The following is a 19,506-nucleotide window of genomic DNA, read 5'->3' on the forward strand; positions in this document are numbered from 1 at the left end:
ATGTATCTGTATTCCCTTCCAGACTGGGTGCTTTTCAGTGCAGGAACTCTATTTCTAAGGTCTTTAGGTGCAAGACTCATGGCAGCCACTCAGAAATATTTGCTGGACTTTGTGTGGGGAATTGGAGTTTGGGGATTACTAAACACTGCTCCGATTTCAGATAGAAAATGTGCCAAATTCAAGGCTTCTGTTCTATGCAAAGGATGTCCAGGTACCACACACTATTAGCAGCTGGGCTCAAGGAAAAAAAAACCTGCAAGGATGGTTGCCATGTCCATTCCAGCCCTCAGCATTCATTCCTTGTTTTCTGCCACTTGGAATGTGTCTCTGTAGTCCCTGTTTCTCCTTGATGTGTTTCTCATTCCGTGAATTTCACTACAATCACTTGGGAAAATAGGAAAGAAGTGATGACAACCTGGGACATTTATAGGAATCCCAGAGTTCTCACTATCATAGACCCTTCAAGTGTAGTTTACATTGACTCTTCCTGAGATGGTCTGCGCTTGCTCCTTGGATTGTCTATACTCTGTTATTCATTGTTTGCTTTATGGGCTTCACTAGTTTCTCGCCTTTCTAGACATTACTTCTTAGCAGAGAACATAGGGATACTTTCCTTCGCATCAGCTCCCTCCCCATGGTGGAGGGAGATACAGTACAAACAGAATCACCAAGCTCTTTCCCTCAAGTGGCAGTTTATGTTTTTGACTACAGAATGGGTGACACTCAGATCACTGACCGTGGTGAGAAATACATTTGTCAAATGTTCACAACTGGCATAGAAGGTTAGAGGAACAGAAAGGGAAAAAGACTTGGAAATCTTTATAGATGAAGATTTGGCTGCAAAAAATAAAAATAAAATAAAATAAAAGGTAGGTAGGTGGGTATATAGCTACTATTTTAGAGAAAAACACACAGAAGAAAATTTTTTTCAGGCCTTGATCTATCTTTTCGTGGGCGCCTTCCTTCCAGTAGTCTGAATCATTCGCTGTGATTAGGCTGTCAGGTTGTCAGTCTAGATGGGTCTGCTTTCTGAAAGTTGTTTTGTATGATCTTTGTTTTTTAGGCAAGACTTGAACACATTATATTTGTTCTCATCTAAATTTCCAATGATACTAGTATTATTTCTCCATAAATTACTTGTGTATTTGTGTTCCTTCAGTTTCTATAATTGTACATCATACGTATCCCTGGGTATCATGGATGCTCGCTGTTCATTAAAAAGAAGCATTTGAGCTCATGCTGAATTTTCCTTCTGCCAGATGGCACCCCTGGTGTTCAAACATTTGTGACCTTCTTTGCTTTCTTGTTTTATTTACGGATATTACCTTTGATTTTTCTTACATTTTTAGTATAGGCCCTAGGTACTTAGCTACCACTGTGTTGGTCCCTTGCTTCCCATCTCTCCGATACAAACTCCATCCTAACAACACTTCCCTATAAATATTTCTATGCACAACTTTTTTTTTTTCATGTCATTAACTTTCTCAAATGGCAACAGTGACTCTCATTACATATGGAGTAATTCCAAATGCCTTGGGCTGACACCCATGTATTTTTGCTATTTTGTTCCTGTCTGCTCACATTTCTCTATATAATTAAATGAACTGAGCAAACTTATTTAAACTCCCGCTTTTTATTTGTTTGCTTGTTTTTTATGCGTCTTAATGTGAATACTATTGCCAGGCGATATTTCACTAAAGCTAAGAACATGTACTGCCACTAAACGGCCTAGTTTTGAATCCTGATTCTGCTACTTGCCACTTCCTAGCTGTGTAACCAAGGGCAAGTTTATTATCCTCTTTTTCTTTGGTTTTCCCATTCATAAAATATGGATAACAAGACTAAAACATATCTCATATGATCGTTTTGATGAGATGAGAAATACTTAGAATAGTACCTGATATATAGTTGGTATGCTAACTCTCACTACTGCTACAAATAACTCTGGCAGTATTGTTGGAAAAAGAGTATGAAGAATAACTATTAAATGGAAATTACTACTAAATCAACTAGCTCTTTTTATATTATTTTATGAGAGCCTCAGAAGCATTTTTTTTTTCAAATATATTTTTATTGATTTCAGAGAGGAAGAGAGAGAGAGAGAATCATTGATCGGCTGCCTCCTGCATACTGCACACTGGGGATTGAGCCCACAACCCATGCATGTGCTCTGACTGGGAATTGAACTGTGACCTCCTGGTTCATAGGATGACATTCAACCACTGAGCCACAGCAGCCAGGCACTCAGAAGTATTTTCTAATGAAAAACAGAAACTAATGAAAAGCTTCATGTTAAATGAAGAGAAATTTTGAAAGGAAGTGGGCAGCCTAATCTTCTTAAGAAAAGTAACAGTTGTCTGCTTATAAAGAAGTTCCCTTACTTTTAGTCTAATGATACATTGTGATCTCCAATAGATGGAACTAATACATTTTGATCAATTACTATTTAATGTAGATCCTCAGTAAATTGAATGTTTTATTAATATTGAATATAATATAACATAATATAATATATACCCACTATATTTCTAAAATTCAAATCCAATTATGGTCACTCTTTATCTAAAGTAGCTACTTAGGTGGCAAATTAATTCTTAGGATCAAGTCCAAACTACCTACCCCAGTTGGTATACAGAAGGTCTTTCACAGCATGACCCTTCTCACCTAGTCAGTCTCACTTCCTATAGATCCTGCACTTCTTATATTTCATTCTGACCCACCAAAACCACTTTCATTTTTCAACGGCATCAGTGTCCAGGCTCCCTGTGGGTCTGTGTTTTAAATGTCATGCTTCCCCATAATCTATCTACTCACCATGTTTAAATGCATCCCTGCTGTGAAGCTTCCCTTCACTTTGACCACTAGCTGTTCCTGCTGTAATTCCATAGGTTTTATACACATGCCTCCAGGAGTGTCCTTTACATCACTTTGAAATGTATGTATCTCTTCATCACATCATGGGGTGAGACCCATGAGGACAGGGATCCATGCTTCCCCATCCTTGGAGCTTGATATGTAGTGAATACAAGACAGAATATATAATGAATAACTAAATGGACAATTTAGTGACAGGGGACAGGTAAGCTGCACTATCGCCATGTCATAGGTAAGAGCATGGAGGACTTGAAGGTCAATCAATAATATCTATGGAGAGCTCAATGAATAGTCGGTTCCCTACATACATTCAGCTTCCTCTGGGAGGGATGGCCCTTTGTGATACCTTTTCACCGATGCATTCTTACTCGCTATGTTCTTGTGAGTGCAGCCTGGCTCATTTGATTTGAGTGCAATTTCTGCTTAATGCAGTGGTTCTCAATCAAGGTTGCCCATTATCATCACATGGGAAGCACTGTGGCTTGTTTTTAATGCGCTCACAAAACAGTTCATAGCAGGGTGCCTTGGTACTTAAGTGTTGATGGGAAAAGGAAAAGGAACCCTCTAAAATGGCCTTTTTTCCTTAGACTTGTAGTTCTTTGGTTCTTTTTGGTTCATTATCACTGACATTTTGGTTGTTACACTAAATTCCCTCAAGTTTCATCATTAGCTTAAGTGATTTTAATCTGGTTTTCACTCCTTTCCCTGTTCCCTAAGGACTAGTTTGCCCTTTCTACAACTAAGCAAAGAAGTTTTCAAGTATACATTTGAAATTATACTCAATTGAGGTTGCGCCTGGTTGAATTTCTTAGCTGTATAATACGCTTTTCATTTGCAACTAGTCAGCCCTGACAATCTATGCTCTTAAAGTGTCCATTTCTTTTAAAGGTGTTGTTTTCCATTTAAAACTTCCTAATACTTCTTAAATGAGTTCTAGCATTAGCAAGGAGCATGAACAAAAGGACCTACTGGCACATTGTTATTTCAAACTCAGAGGGAGGCTCTAAATATTTCCAGTATTCACAGCACAGCAGGTCATGAATCTATTCAATGGTTGCTCTTTCGGCCTCCAAATTCAGCTGTTGGTTCATTTAATTATACACTCATTTAAAATGGTTACTTCACTCCTTGCTTAAAATCCTCCACTGGCTCTTCATAGATTTCCGACTAATATTCAGACTTTCTACCTTTCGTAATGTGTAGAAAGGCACTACACTATCTTGGTTTAGCCACATGTACCCCCATACATCCTTACTTGTAGCCCTTCTGAACTACTTGCAAGGCCCTGATGAAAACCTCTTTATGCTTGTGCTTTAGTCTTCCTACGCTGCCTTTCATTTCTATTTCTGTACCCAGACTTCTGCTACTGTTCAAAACTAAGGTTCCAGTGTCTTCTAAGATGGGGCACCTCCTTGACAGCACCTGTACTGGTTAATATTATGTGTCAATGTGTCTAGGCATGGCACCCAGTCATTTGGTCAAACATTATTGTGTGTTTCTTTCTTTCTCTTTTTCTCTTTCTTTCTCTCTTTCTCTCTTTCTCTCTTTCTCTCTTTCTCTCTTTCTCTCTTTCTCTCTTTCTCTCTCTCTCTCTCTCTCTCTCTCTCTCTCTCTCTCTCTCTCTCTCTCTCTCTCTCTCTCTCTCTCTCTCTCTCTCTCTCTCTCTCTCTCTCTCTCTCTCTCTCCTTCCCTCCCCCTCTTTCAACAACTCTGATTAATACACCACCCATTCCCCACTCAGGAGCTATCTAGTCTTTCTCTGTTCCTCTTTTTCTGCCTACTTGTTTATTTTGTTTCCAGTCTCTCTTTAGTTGTATTTGCTAGGCTAGTGCACACCCTTTCCTGATCTTTTTGTATTGTATTCATCTCTGTTCCCTGAGTATAAACTGTGAGACCTGTGAGTCCTTAGAGCAAAGGAACATTTTTTGGTAATTACTGTGTAATCAATGCACAAAGAGCTTGCATTTCAAGATGAAGGTCAAGCACAGCCCCTTCCAAGTTGCCTTTGAGAGCTATAATCTTCACATCAGTCCTTGATAGAAACACATGCATTCTCACAACTGCAGAACACACATTTCCATCACCCTACCTAAACACACAGAAGGCAAGTACATTTCCTATAATTAGCAAGAGACCACTCAATCCAGTCTTGGTTGTGTTACTAACTACCTGTGATGTTTAGATTAGAATTATTTACTCTGTAAAATGAGGGTTTTGGGAGGAAAGAAAACATAAATTATTACCTTTCAGGAACTAGGCCAAGCACTTTATGAATATTCTTTCATTTTATCCTTAAGCATTATTCTACTTTTCACTTTATTTCATTTTGGTTCTCATAACTATGTTAAAATATATAGTTCTGTCCCTATTCTACAAGAGTAGATTTCTTTAAATTGAGAGGATTTGAAGGAGTTCTCTAAGTTTAAATGAAGTTATTTATTGTCATTTATTCATTAAGGTTTGGTTCAACAGATAAATGTTTCAAAACTAGGGCTATAGGGATAAAACAAATACTGGAAAAGAAGTGAAAAGATAGGAATCCACTCAGTATGTTTTGAGTAACTAGAATTTTGCCTGGATTTCTGGAGGCATCCCTAGGTGTAGTTTTCAAAGACAATGTGATTATCACTTCATCTGCCCTGGCTTTTCAGAAAGATGACATCTGAGAAAAATAACCCCATACTCTCTTATCTTTTTTTGTCTCCCTACACTCATAGCTTCCCTTATTTACCACAGGCTGATAGGGTCTCCATTTATATTTCCAGAGTAAATCTCGCTCTGAAATCCAGACCCAAACATCCAGCTTCCCACCTGACATCACCACTGGAACGTTCCAAAAGCATTTTCAAGCACAGCCCATCAACACTCAGGATGTTAACATCCCTTCCTCATGCCACACTTCTCCAGCGATCTACATCTTGGGAAATAAAAATACTGTTTCTCACAGCATAAGCCAGAAAACATGGAGTCTTCTGGCACATCTCCTCCCCCAGCTGTACTGCTTGGATAGCCACACATCATCTCTTCGCCTAAACATAGCATCTCACTGGTTTCCTCATTCCATGCACATCAACTATTAGTGCCCATCAGCCCCTTCTCCACAATGCAAACTGTGTAATCTTTTAAAAATGATGATCTGTGTCTCAGTTGGTTTGGCTCAGGGATAGAGAGTCGGCCTGTGGACAGAAGGGCCCCGGGTTTGATTCTGGTCAAGGGCACATGCCCGAGTTGCAGGTTCAATCTCCAGTGGGGAGTGTGCAGAAGGCAGCCGATCAATGATTCTCTCTCATCATTGATGTTTCTACCTCCCGCTCCCTTTCTCTCTGAAATCAATAAAAATATATTTTAAAAAATTATGATCTGTTCATGTTAATACCCTCCACCCCAGATACAAACAGTGGCTTCCTAGTACTCTTAGGAAAAACTACAAATATTTCTCATGTGGCATCCACTCCCTTTCATGATTCAGGTCCTATTATTCTCTGTAGCGTCATTTTGAATGATTCTCTCCTCACTCTCCATCGACATAATGGTCATTTTTTAGTTTCTTAAACTTATTATGTACCTCTCATCAAAACCCCTTTGCAAAATATATCCTAGTCTTCTGGAACACCTCTACCATTTCTCTAAATACTCATTCTTCAAATCTTGATTTAAGATACCTTCAAACTTTCCCAGAGTCTGAAGACTAAATGAGGTCTCCCTAGTTTAAATGAATCTTGGTAAGAGGATATTCACACCCTCCCCCCCAAATGGCAGTGTGATTATCTAAGTTAAACATTAGTATTCCAAAGTGAGGCATTTTTAGACATGGTTCGATGAAATTAACCGATGATGAGAACCACCAATGGAGAATTTAATCAAGATTAATACCTTCATTTTAAAAGGTTGATAAGGTGGGTGAGCACATTAATGATTTCATCCATTAAACGTTTTGGTGCTAAGAATTGATGTCCTTGTCTTATCTAGGTAAGGAATTTTTTATTTCTGGGAAGAAGCAAGATTTATAAATTGAACTATAGTAGTCATTTTTCTCAATTGACAAAAGGCACAATTTTTGCCTTGAGCCTTTGTCTATTAACTCATTGTATATGGGGCTGTTCCTAAATCAGTCAGTTTAATAGGGGTAGGGGAAAGATTAATTATCAGAGAGCCTCCTTCCCATTAAAAATAGATTTATTACCAATTGAATACCAGTAAACATTGATTAAACACGGTTTAGTACAAATAAAATGCCTTGTAAAACATTAACTACAGTATAATTATTTTTGTTAAAATATATGTGTTATATATACATAGTTTTAAAACTAGATATAACAAAATATGGAGGAATTAAATGTAATTTTTTGTTGTTCTCTTTTTGCTTGTTTATATTTTTTGAACTGTATATAGGGTGGGGAAAATAGGTTTACAGCTATTCATATGAAAAGTAATACAATGTTGAATAAATAATAATACAAGACTAACCTCTGTGTTTCATATACTCACAACTATAAACCTACTTTTGCCCAACCCTGTATAATGAATAAATAATGCTTGTGAATAGAACACTATAGAAGTTAAAACAAAAAGACTAATTCATAACATTTTAGGAACTGAACAGAATTGGGGGTTTATTTGTTAAGCCCCCAAATATGTGTGCCTCCATTTCCTCAAATTACTGGAGGAAATGGAGGCACACATAGAACAACTAATCTTCTTGAATCCTCTCCTTTCACATTTCTGCCTAGCAAAATAATAAGCATTCTTAAACATCCAGCTCACATATACATGGCTCCAGCATCTCTGTTACAGCATGTCTCATGTCTCTCACCAACTGGAAAGTTCTCCAGGGTAACATTAGTAATGAGGAAGAGAAAGAAGGGGGCTGGGAGGATGACAGTTTCTGCTCACCATTTGTCAAGCACTCAGTCATGTATCCTAGGTTATTTTAATGAATCCTCACAATACCTTCATGTCATAAATATTATTCTCACTTGGAAGATGCAGAAAAGGAAAGTCAAACAGGTTAAGAAATTTTACAAATTTCCCCTTGTCACAAACAACAAAACTCAGGTTTTTACAGTTTCATGTTTCTCCAAAACTTGACATACAGTAGGTACTCAGTCAACATATTTAATAATTGAGCAATTTAGAGAGCAACTGATATTTTCAGTGTCTATCTGTGGCCTGCTGATACCTCAGTTAATTCACAATTAAAAATCAACTTTGACCAGAGCTGGCATTTGAAGTCCAGATTCCCTATGCAAGTATAAGTGTTTCCATCACAGAAAAATGATCACCACTCTTGCTGTCTGGCCTCCTTCTTCTCTTCTTTATTGTCTTTCAAACTGTTCAAAATGTGTGCGGGGGTGTTTTTAATTTTTTTTTTAATTCCTGTTTCAAAGCATCACCTTCTTAAAAGACTTCACCCTGTGACCATGTCCTAGCCTTTTACCTCCTACTCTAGACTAAGTAAAAATAGCTTTACTTATTTTTCACTCTCATAAAAACTATCACATTGAATAATCCCTTTGGAAACAGACAGGACAAATATTATTTACTTTGAGATGAGAAGGTTAAGTCTCCATGAGTTTCAGTGATTTGCTTAAAGTCATACAGTTCTTAAACCACAGAGCTAGAACTCCTGGGAGTTCTCTGACTCCAGATCTAGTGTTCTTCCTTCCGTGTTACATACATAGCCTGATAATCCAAAGGCATTCTCCTTGTCACACTACTAATGACCCACTGTAAATTCTGCGAGAGCTTTAGCTTCTCCTTCATTCTTACTGGTCCTTTGTGGTCTCTTAATATTTTAGCTATTGCTCCAGAGTTTAATTGAATGCAAGAGAAACTAACTTCCCTGAATAGGGAAATAATTTGCTGAGCGGATATTGGATAGGTCAGGAAATCATGGAGAAGCAGGTTCAAAAACAGGTGGGAATCAGGGAGGAGGGTAGCAGCCAAGTCACTTGCCAAAATGATGCTATAGAACACAGGGTACCCCTGGACAGTAAGTACTTTCCTGGTACCTCTGTCCTTATTGACCCTAAAAACTGGATGTTGTCATTGCAATTGCCACTGACCACTACTCAACTGGTTTTCAATAGTCCTTGCTTCTTTGTGCCAGTATGTGTTGTTTCAAAGTCTTGGAAGGGTATGTCTTATTGGCTGAATATTAATCATTGGTCAAACTCTAGCTGAGGAGGAGTTGGGAAACCAAGTAAGTACTTTTAGCCTCTCGTGGGAGGTGAGCTTTTTCTCCTCCAGGATTCATTCAGCATATACATCACCAAGCATAACAAGAAGGTTGAAATAATTAACGTTCCCAACCATGACCAAAAAAATGACCAATAATGAATAATTCCATTATGAATTTCAATTTAGTTTTGTACGTTTTTTCATTGGGCTAACGTTCTTTGACACGGGAACATATTTAATTTATAACTATGACTCAATTGTCACTCAACCAATAATTACCCTTGTTCTGCAGCATTCTGAAGGATCTAAACCTATCATGTAAGTTTCATTTATCTTCTAAAAAAATTCCTGCTTCAAAGTTTTCTCTAATATTTCCTTCAAACGAATGAGTTTCATCAGGGCCTGACAGCATGAACTGGTGCTTTACAGAATACTTGCAAAAAATGAAAAATATATTTGGCATCTTTCCAAGTCTTGGGATTCTAAGATATGTCTTGTTATTTTACTTTAAGAAATCCAAATATTTTCTTTATAAATGATATGTTTCTGAGTCTGAATAATCCTTTCCTCTGCAGTATTTTTGAACAGTGGCTCCGAAGGTACCGTCCTCTTCAAGAAGTTTATCCAGCAACCAACGCACCCATTGGACATAACCGGGATTCCTACATGGTTCCTTTCATACCCCTCTACAGAAATGGTGATTTCTTTATTTCATCCAGAGACCTGGGCTATGACTATAGCTACCTACAAGAAACTGGTAAAGTTCAATTTCTTTCGCATAAATTGCTGAATAAAGTGTGACCGATTTCTTCTGAGAGAATACAAAACCTATGTTTATACAACGTTATCACCAAATCCTTTAAATTGGGGAAGTGCATTACAGCCCCAAACTTATTACCAAGTTATTACTACATGAACCAAGTTGCAAGGGCTTTCCAACTCATATTCATTCTGCTTAATATACATTTCATACATGAAGGCCATGGGAAGAGACTAGAATTAAAATCAGAGGGGAAAATGGGCTTGAAATATGACTATCTGCTGACTGTGGTGTGACTTCAAGTCCATGAATCTCAGTTTTTAACCTGAAATACTGGGATCAAAATATCTCATATAGATATTTTGATTAAGGAGCCTAGTGCATGTAGCAGTTTTGAAATCATCTTTGGGAACTCCCTGCTGGGTTACCAAGAAAAAATCTAGACATTTTATTATTCAAACCCAAATAATAATAACAATTTATGATAACTGCTATGCTATGATTAAGACAGAGATATAAAACTCCAGAATTGTAATTAGGTCTGGGTTTTAAATATCCTTTTTTAGTAGATCTATATCAGTAACTTCTTGATAATGAACAGAGAGTAATGTCTCCCCTCACTCGAGAGCTTGCTACAGGCAGATTCCATACATGCATTATTAACCAACCTTATATTAGGTAAGTCTCATTATCACTAGAAAGAGGTGAGAATACTAATATGAAGAGAATTTAAGTGGCTTTCCCAATATGAAACACCGGTATGGGGAGGAGTGTGATATCAACACTGTACTACACAATGCTTCCACTCTAAGAAGGTCAACACCCAAAAGCTGCAAAACAGCATGTGGTTTGTGGGTAAGAGGTACTCAACAAGCATTGACGTTTTATTATAGTCATTGATAATTTGTGAAAACATAAATGGATAAATAAAATGAACAAATGAGTGACTTTTATCAACTCTTGTGCTAGACTTTAGTGACATAATGACTGACCTAGTTCCAGACCCCAAAGAGCTCTAAATTCAAAGTGAAAGTCAGACAATTGTGCACGAAAGCATGAAACGTAGGCTGTGTTAAGTGTAGTAAGAGAGTCATAACCTTTACAGAGAAGAAAACAATGACTTCTGAGTAGTTCCATCTAGAAAGACAAGACAAGGTCTTGAAGGAATAGCAGGAAGGTTGCAGATAAAAAGGGGCAGGGAATACCCTAAACTAAAAGGATAGCAGGAAAAATAAAGGTAGAAAGTGATATCATATATATCAAATGCTAAATTCCCTTATTTGAGTAGTATGAATTATGGGAAATTACACTGAAGAGCTAAATTTAGCTATTCCACAGTAGCTAACACATAGTGTTTTTTTATGTTCCAAGAACTCCTCTAGGAGGCTATGCACATTATTTCCCTTAACATTCATAACTACCCCGCGAAGTAGGTACTGTTATTTCTTTTTCCTTTTCAAGGTGAGAAAACAGAGGCTTAAAGAATATAAACAACTAGTCCTAGTCCATCTAGTATGTGGCGTAGCAGAACCACAATTTAGGGCCAAGGAGAGAATGTGCATTTTATCCTTTTCCTCTCCTTTGGGGAACCACTAAACAGAGTGAGTTCAACTGACCTATTTTCATTTATCTGAATATCATAGCCAATGGAAGGCACACTGAAATGGCTGGCAGAGAAGATCAGATCTTTGAAAACCTTAAGAGAACAGGGGATTTTGCAAACTGTGGAGGTGTGGTAAGGGGAGTGGGTCATAAAGAGGGGCAGTCTCATTTAATGCTTTCCCTTTCTTGTGTAAATACCCATAGTACATAATGAGGGCAGCATATTGATAATGGCTTTCCAAAGATTCATCACTTAGGGTTTTATGATTTCTCTTTTAGAACATGCCAGACTCTTTCATTGACTCGTGTTTTTGAATATGCTCTTCTCTCTGGCTGAATTCTGATGCTATTTATTCATGTCAAACTCTCAGATATCAAATCATTTATACATATATGTAGCCATGTTTATTCATTCCTTTACTAGAGTTACATGGCTATTTTCCTGAGGATAAATCTTTCCCTTCTCCACCTTGGCTGGGAGCCCTACAAGATCAGGATTGATATCCTGAAAGCTTTTCCTAAGTACCAACTGGTATCTGGTATGGAGTGAAATCAATGAATTTGTTTGAGTTTAAGTGATATTTATCACAAAGGGTGGTATCTCTTAACCAATACAAGTAAAGCTTGTTAGAAAAATGTCATCCCTCTTAACACCCAGGTCATTTTTTGATATGTATTTTTACATGTGTCAAGTCTTCTATTACACTCGGTTATTTTCTAAGTGGTTTTATTGATTTATTTATCCTTTCTGCATACATACGTTTAATAACCACCTTGAACAAGATGTAGTCTAAGATACTGTGGATACAGTATCAAATAACACAGCCTCTATCTGTACAGAACTTACATCCTAATGGAAGAGAAAGGCCTTAAACAACTACTTGCCTAATGACTCATTTAGAGATGTCCCATTTCTAGAAATCAACAAAGCGACGTCTCAGAGGACATCAGTATGAGAGGAAGAATTAATTATTTGATAAAGGGCTCCTCTTGATTATGGATTTTGGCCATAATGTTAGAATACTGGAAGCCTTAATAAACTGCAAACAGATCATGGTCAAATTAGAGTTTATAAAAGATCACTGTTCCTGCAACTTATAGAAAGTTTGTAGCAGTTGCAAAGCATATTTAGGGAGGCCAGTGAAAACACTATAATAAGTGTCTGCGGGAGAGAGGAAGGCAGTTTGGCTTGCAGTGGGGGTGGTAGGAAAGGAGGCAGAAAGCACTAAAGAATTTGATATTATTTTGCAAAGAAAACTTACATAATTTGAAAAAAGGATTTTTATATGAGGTGAGGAAGAAAGAGATACTAGAGTTGCCTTTAAGCTTTCTGGGCTGTGAAAATAATGAATGGTGATGTAATTCACAGAGATAGTAACAACAAGAGCAGGGCCAGAGCAGAAGGAACCTCATAGTTGCTTTTGTTACAGAGTGAAAGGGAGTGATATGAGACAGCAGGGAAAATAAGTTGCTATGTCATTTCTATTCTGTTTGGTAGGTGAGTAAATTGAGACCAGAAGGATAAAGTGACTGGTTTTAAGTCACAAAGCTAGTAAGTGGCAAATATTATATTCCAAACCAATTATCTCTCTATTACTCTATGGAAGAAAGGGTCCTCCTTAACCCACACATGTCTTTCACACACACGTTTCACCTCATTGCTCCTTCCCTCATGTCCAAATGGGTACTTTTTACTGAAAGGCACCCAAACCCATTGGAGGAGAAAAGGAAGAGGAGACTCAAGTCACAAAAAGGGCTCAACAGTATCATTTATTTCTAGTTAAATTCTTTTAAAATTAAAGGAAATCATATTTACTATGTAACCTCTATTTATTCTGCATTTTGTCAGATATCTTAAATGCACTATATATTAAAGTGATTAATAGCAACATATGCTAGGCCTCTGCAGTCCCATTTTCAAAATAATTTTAAACTATATTAAAAATTGATGAAAAAAGTTTTCACATTTTAAAATTTCTTTTTTTCTTTTACCTTTGTTTGCTTTCATTGTTTAGATATAAATTACTATAATTCCAACTTATAAATCTTTTTTAATAACTTACCTCATGAGTGCCATTTGCAAGTGATTGCCCCTTCCTGATGAAAAGAAACACTGAATTTCCATATTGTTCGAATTATGCTTAATGGGTTCTAAGGTGTGTCAGCGGTATCTTAGTGACAGCGGGCAAAAGGACAGTGCCCGGGAAGAAGGCAGCTAGCAGCAGTGGACAGGGTTTAGCCCTACAGCCCCACTTACACCACAGGAGCTGCACTGCTATCTCCTGTGAGTGAATACTGGGCTTTAATATACAATCAGTCTTTAATAAATTCCCCTGATTACAAGACACCATCCCTGTTTTAATTTTTCTGAGCCTTACTAAGTTTATGGTTAACAGTGAGACGCTCATTTTAAATTTTCCTTTGTGTTGCTAGCCAAATTTTTGTTTAGTCTGTTAAACAAAAAATCCCCTTTCTCCTTGGTTTGTGGATCTCATTTCTACTTTATGTAAGTCTTACATATAATTGTAACTCCAGAATATGTGAAGATGCTTCTCTATCTTTATTGTAGGAGGCATATAATTAACTTTTAAAAATAATTAGAACTTTTTGAAATTCAAAAGGCAGAAACTCCATAGGAATGAACGTAGATGAAAAGGGAATTTACTGGTTTATAAAATTCAAGGAAAGGCAGAAATTGGGCTGACACTGAGGGACAGGGAGAAACAGGGAACTAAGCACCCTAAAGACGGCCTCTCTCATTCTCTGACTCTTGTTATTCTCTGGCTCTGGTCTCTGCTTTTGGGAGTGTGCTGACTTCTTCCTGTCTTCCACATGTTGAGTCTGTTATCAGCTCCTGAGCCATGGACTCTCAATCACAACACAGCGAATCCTGAGTAATGATTATGATTGGCCAATCTTAAGTCAATGGTCCACCGCATACGAACTGCCTATTGTGGAGGAAATGGGTCATTAAGGAAAGTTATAGTTCCTGCATCAGCAAGGTTGGACAGGTGAGGATAGGGAGCAGATCTAGTTTCAAATATCCAAGGCTTAAGTAAGTTAATGTATAGCTCAAATAAGTCTTGGTATGTTGTCCAGTTTCCACTTTATAATTTCAGGAACCAGAGCCACTCCTTTCTTATAGTTCCACAAGACCTAGGGTTTAACTTGGACCACGTGATCCATGATGGTTCGCTAAGACACTAACCACAATCCAGCTAAATAAGCAAGAATAAAGAGGCATGCCATTTCTTCTAAGGATACTACCCACAAGTTGCATATATTACTTTTGCTCAACACTTGAGTCACATAGCCATAATTTGCTGCAAGGTGAAGCCCAATGTGCACTCTTCTTTCCTTTGTATTACAAAATGGATGTAGAATATGTTAGATTATCTGATGAATAGTGATGGGTACTTTAAAATCAAACAAAAAGATACCATAAATTGTTATCTTCCAGGAATAATAATGTAAGAAAGGAAATGTAATCATAGCATAATACTTGGTTCAACTTATGAATAATATCTAAATACTAAAAATAATAAAAATCATGATTTTGTTATATTGAAAAGATCAAAAAAAGAAGTTGTAAGAGAAGCAATGAACAGACTGACAAACATCAGAGGGAAGGCAGAGGAGGGTGGGAAGGGGGTCTAAGAGATCAATCAAAGGACTTGTATGCATGCATATAAGCCTAACCAATGGACACAGAGAGTAGGGGGGGGGGGGAGGCATATGCTGGGGGGTGGGAGCGGGTGGGGAGAGGTCCATGGGGAAAAAGAAGGCATATGTAGATATGTCTTCACAGTAAAGATTTAAAATTTTAAAAAAAGTTGTAAGAGAACCAAACTCATTAATTACATTTGAGGAATTCCAGAGATAAACTTGATAATTAAGAGATAGCAATATTTGCCTGTTATTTAGAAATTGGGAGACAAATACTAGAATAAATAGCTCAACGAGTTTTAGTAAACTGTCTTGGGGCCGGGCACTGTGTAATTTACAGATTATATATTATCTATATACTCTAAAACATTCCAACAAGGTGATATTATTGTTTTCCTATTTTCCTGATGAAGACAGTAAGGCAGTGGTTCTCAACCTTCTGGCCCTTTAAATACAGTTCCTAATGTTGTGACCCAACCATAAAATTATTTTCATTGCTACTTTTAACTGTAATGTTGCTACTGTTATGAATCATAATGTAAATATCTGATATGCAGGATGGTCTTAGGCGATCCCTGTGAAAGGGTTGTTCGACCGCCAAAGGGGTCGCGACCCACAGGTTGAGAACCGCTGCACTAAGGTATAGGAATATTAGGTATAACCTCCCTAAGTTCTTACAGCTGATAAGTAGCAGGGCTGACTTTCAAACTCAAACATCTGACTCCAAAGTATTATGCAAGGATGATGATGATGGTGGTGGTGGTGGAGGTGGTGGTGATGGTGATAGTGGTGATGACCACAGCAATTGTAAAACATTGAATGCCTTTCTATTTCAGATCCAGACTTTTTTCAAGACTACATTATGCCCTACTTAGAACAAGCAAGGCAGATCTGGCCATGGCTCACTGGGGCGGCTGTCATGGGGTCTGTCCTCACGGCTGTGCTGGGAGGGCTCATTGGCCTGTTGTGTCGTTGTCATCGTCGAAAGAGAAAGCAGCTCTCCGAAGAACAGCAGCCACTCCTCATGGAAAAGGAGGATTACCACAGCTTGTTGTACCAGAGCCATTTATAAAAGGCTTAGACACAAGAGTAGGGCCAGAAAGCCAGACCTCTCTCTGATTCAAATGCTGTTCAAGTCCTCTGGGCATGTCCCCACAGAAATCCCTGGTATTTGCCTGTGAAAACCATTATCAGAATTGTAATCTAATACAAAGTGAACCCCTCTTCTATCTCAGATAGAACACACCCGTGCTGGCCTTGCTGGTTTTTGTTCATCCTTTTGACAATTTCCCTCAAGCCCCATATTTTCAAGGAAAGAATGCTATTTCGTCACTCATAACTGTTACTTGTATCTGGATAAACTTATAAAATGTGGGAATCCTTTTAATTCTTTCCTTCTCATTGTTTAATGGTGTGTTTTTTATTGTCTTTGGCTTTAATAAAATAGTAACAAATTTATACTGAGTTCTCTGAGCTTGAGAAAGGCATTTTTATTTTTCTCAGGAAGCATAATGTTTCCCTTACATTTTATAGTCCTGCTCCAAAATGTTTATAAACATTAAATATAAAACAACCTTCCACTCTTCCCTGCCACAGCCCTGACTATACTTTTGAAGGTCACTGAAAACAAGGGCCTTGCCCTTCAACCCATCTGGCTACGTGCCTGTCTCAAAATGTGCTCGTTAAATACGCTGACAGTGTAGGAGGCAGTAGATAGGCATAAGCGGAGTAGGAACAATAGGCCAGGTACACAAGGTCACCAGGGCAGAAAGTCCTAGGTATCTGGCAACCAGCAAAATTGGAAAGATAAGACCTCTCCCCCAGGTGACCTTCCTCCCCTGGCATACTGCTCATCATGCAGTTCAGACCCCTGACCTCTCATCTCACTGGTCATGTGATTCAGACCCTTCCCTGGCCTTTCCTCCCCTAGCATGTGGCTAATCACGTGATAGACCCATTAGAGGAGGAACAAGGAGCCCCAAGAATAGCCTCATAGGATTCCCATAAAAGCCCTTGCGCGATTACTCCCTTAAGCACTAAATCCTCAGAACAATGAGGTTCTGATCTGCATCAAGTAATTTTAAGAACAAAGCCTCTGGTCTGTTGACCACAGAGACAGAGTTTTAGACAAACTAGAGAGAACATATAGGCCTCAGTTGTGTTTTAGCTCCAGTTCCAAAAAAAAACCACAAAACCAGAGGAAGTGACTCCATGGCTGACATCAGGGCCACATGCAAAGACTAATGGCCCCTTACCCTAGTGCCAACCAATCAGTAGAGACCATGACCCTGAGAAAACACACCTGAAAAACTGATATTTCATTGAGATGCTCCTCTGGGACCTCCCCTCAGATCCCCACCTTTAGAGAAAGGATAAAAACCCTCAGAGGAGGACCAGTGCTGGGTCTTGCTCTCTCTGGAGAACACCTGTGCCTCTCCCCCTTCTTCCCAGCAAGTACCTTTACTCTCTTCCTCCTAAGCTCTAAGGGCCCTTCTTTTTCCTCTGTAACTTTTTTTCATGAGCCCACACAGCCCAGTTGGCTCACTTCTTCCATGGCTCACTTCTTCTACCTCTGTGACTTTCTAAATAAACATTTGCTGGTATTTGAGTCTTGACTATGAATTCTTTCTTAGCCAAAACTCAAGGACCAAGGTTGTTGAACCAAGCAAGGTCTGGTGCCATTTCTTTGCTAACAACAATGACAATAATAATCCTATTAAGAGCCCTTTTGTCTCTTAAGAAGAATTTTATTTAATTAGAGAATGTATAAAATGCTACAAAACATTTCAAGGTTGAGAACAATTACGTGAATATCAGTCTGTCTTCAATTTTAGTTAAATAACATTCCTATTTTTCTTAGCTATTAAGGCCCTACATTAAAATGTCTAGATAATCCTGCTATCTGAATTCTACTGGGTCCAGATGAATTTCTAGAAATACTCCAATCTATGTGAGAGCCTGGGGGAGGAGGAGATGAGAGTGGGCTGGAAGAGTTTTATGGGGTATAAAGGAGGACCTATGTAACACTTAAAACAATAAAGATATTTTTTAAAAAATACAAGAACCAATAGAGAGAAGTTATAAGTATCCAATAAAAGGAAAAACTATCCAATACTCAGAGCTTTCATAACAAAATCAACATTCTTGGAAAATAGTAAGTAGTTGGCACTGTAAGTTTTCACATATAGTGTGGATGGCTACTTCAACATGAATTCTATAAAGGAGACTTTAAGTATTGAGTCTATAGTAATGCTTACTTATTTATTTTTAAAATTAATAACTTATTATTATCTTCAGTTCCCTTCTACCTAGTTTGTATTTGTCTGCTCAGCATTTTATTTTTTTCTTTCAGTTTGACTACTTAATATTCAATGTCATCTCTGAACAATGTCTTTCCACTCTGTATTCCATGCTTTAAAGAAAGAATGATCCAATCCAGGCTCCCAGAAACCTGTGTGGGTCTGGCACCTGAACCTCTGCATCTATGGGAGTATATTTAAGAGAACACACCTGTATGGTACCTTTCACCTAAAATTTTCTACAATCCCTGTAAAGTCTGAATTTTAGTGTTCAGATTATTTATAAATGTATTTAAAAAGGAATTGACTGAAAAAAAATGAGCTCTTGAAAATGCCTTTATCTAGAAAAGACTGGTCTAAATCAAGATCATGTAATTTTAAATGGTTACATTTCATTTAGTCCCAGTTTGAATTCAAAGAAAAGTAGACATCATCCTATTATACATATACTAGAGGCCTGGTGCACGAATTCGTGCATGGGTGGGGTCTGGCCGGCCTATCCTGATCGGGCCCATTGGCCAGGCCTGCCAGGGGGAGGGGCTGCAGGCAGTTGGGCAGCCAGCCCTGCCCCAAATCAGAGTGGAGGGGGCTGATCAGGAGTGGGGCCAGCTTGGGGGAGGGGCCGTGGGTGGTTGGCCTGCTGGCCCCACCCCCTGGTCGAATTCCCAGTCAAGGGGACAATTTGCATATTAGGCTTTTATTATATAGGATGATTTTGGCTAATTTTCATCTAGAATACATAGAAATGTACAAATATTGCTGACGTGATGTCACTGGCTCTTAGAAATTACTAATAGTTAATAAACTCAGTTATAGAGCAGTATTCCTCTCCTAACTCTCATTAGTTGTCAGACTTACCATTGGCAATCTTGTTTAATTTCTGATGCCTATTGGAGAAAAGTCAGACAAGAAATGAGGAGCAGCATATTTATTAAGTCAGTGGGATCTGTGGGACCAGAGCAAATACTGGGAAGTCTATTCTCAACTTGGTGCATAACCAGAAAAAAAATTTTTTTTAAATAAATTAGCCAGGGCATCTGAGGAGTGGATTCAATTTAGAGAGAAACTGGAAAAACATAAAACCAGTAACAATGAGTGGGAAAGGAAATCTGGCTAATGGTCTGC

The 19,506-nt window shown here is 38.1% G+C and overlaps 1 protein-coding gene across 1 annotated transcript in view; it reads left to right on the top strand.

The window, feature by feature from the left end:
* The window catches only part of TYR (tyrosinase), a gene marked incomplete at its 3' end in the record, with an annotated part of 68,185 nt that extends 52,031 nt beyond the window's left edge, over positions 1-16,154 (top strand). Inside the window, exons 4-5 of the mRNA XM_081100219.1 lie at positions 9,630-9,811; positions 15,919-16,154. Of these exons, the coding sequence (XP_080956345.1) occupies positions 9,630-9,811; positions 15,919-16,154 (418 nt within the window). The remainder of the gene's footprint in view (positions 1-9,629; positions 9,812-15,918) is intronic.
* Between the last annotated feature and the right edge of the window lie 3,352 nt (positions 16,155-19,506).

The sequence above is a fragment of the Myotis nattereri genome (assembly GCF_964212035.1).
Source record: "Myotis nattereri genome assembly, chromosome: 9".
Lineage (NCBI taxonomy): Eukaryota > Metazoa > Chordata > Mammalia > Chiroptera > Vespertilionidae > Myotis > Myotis nattereri.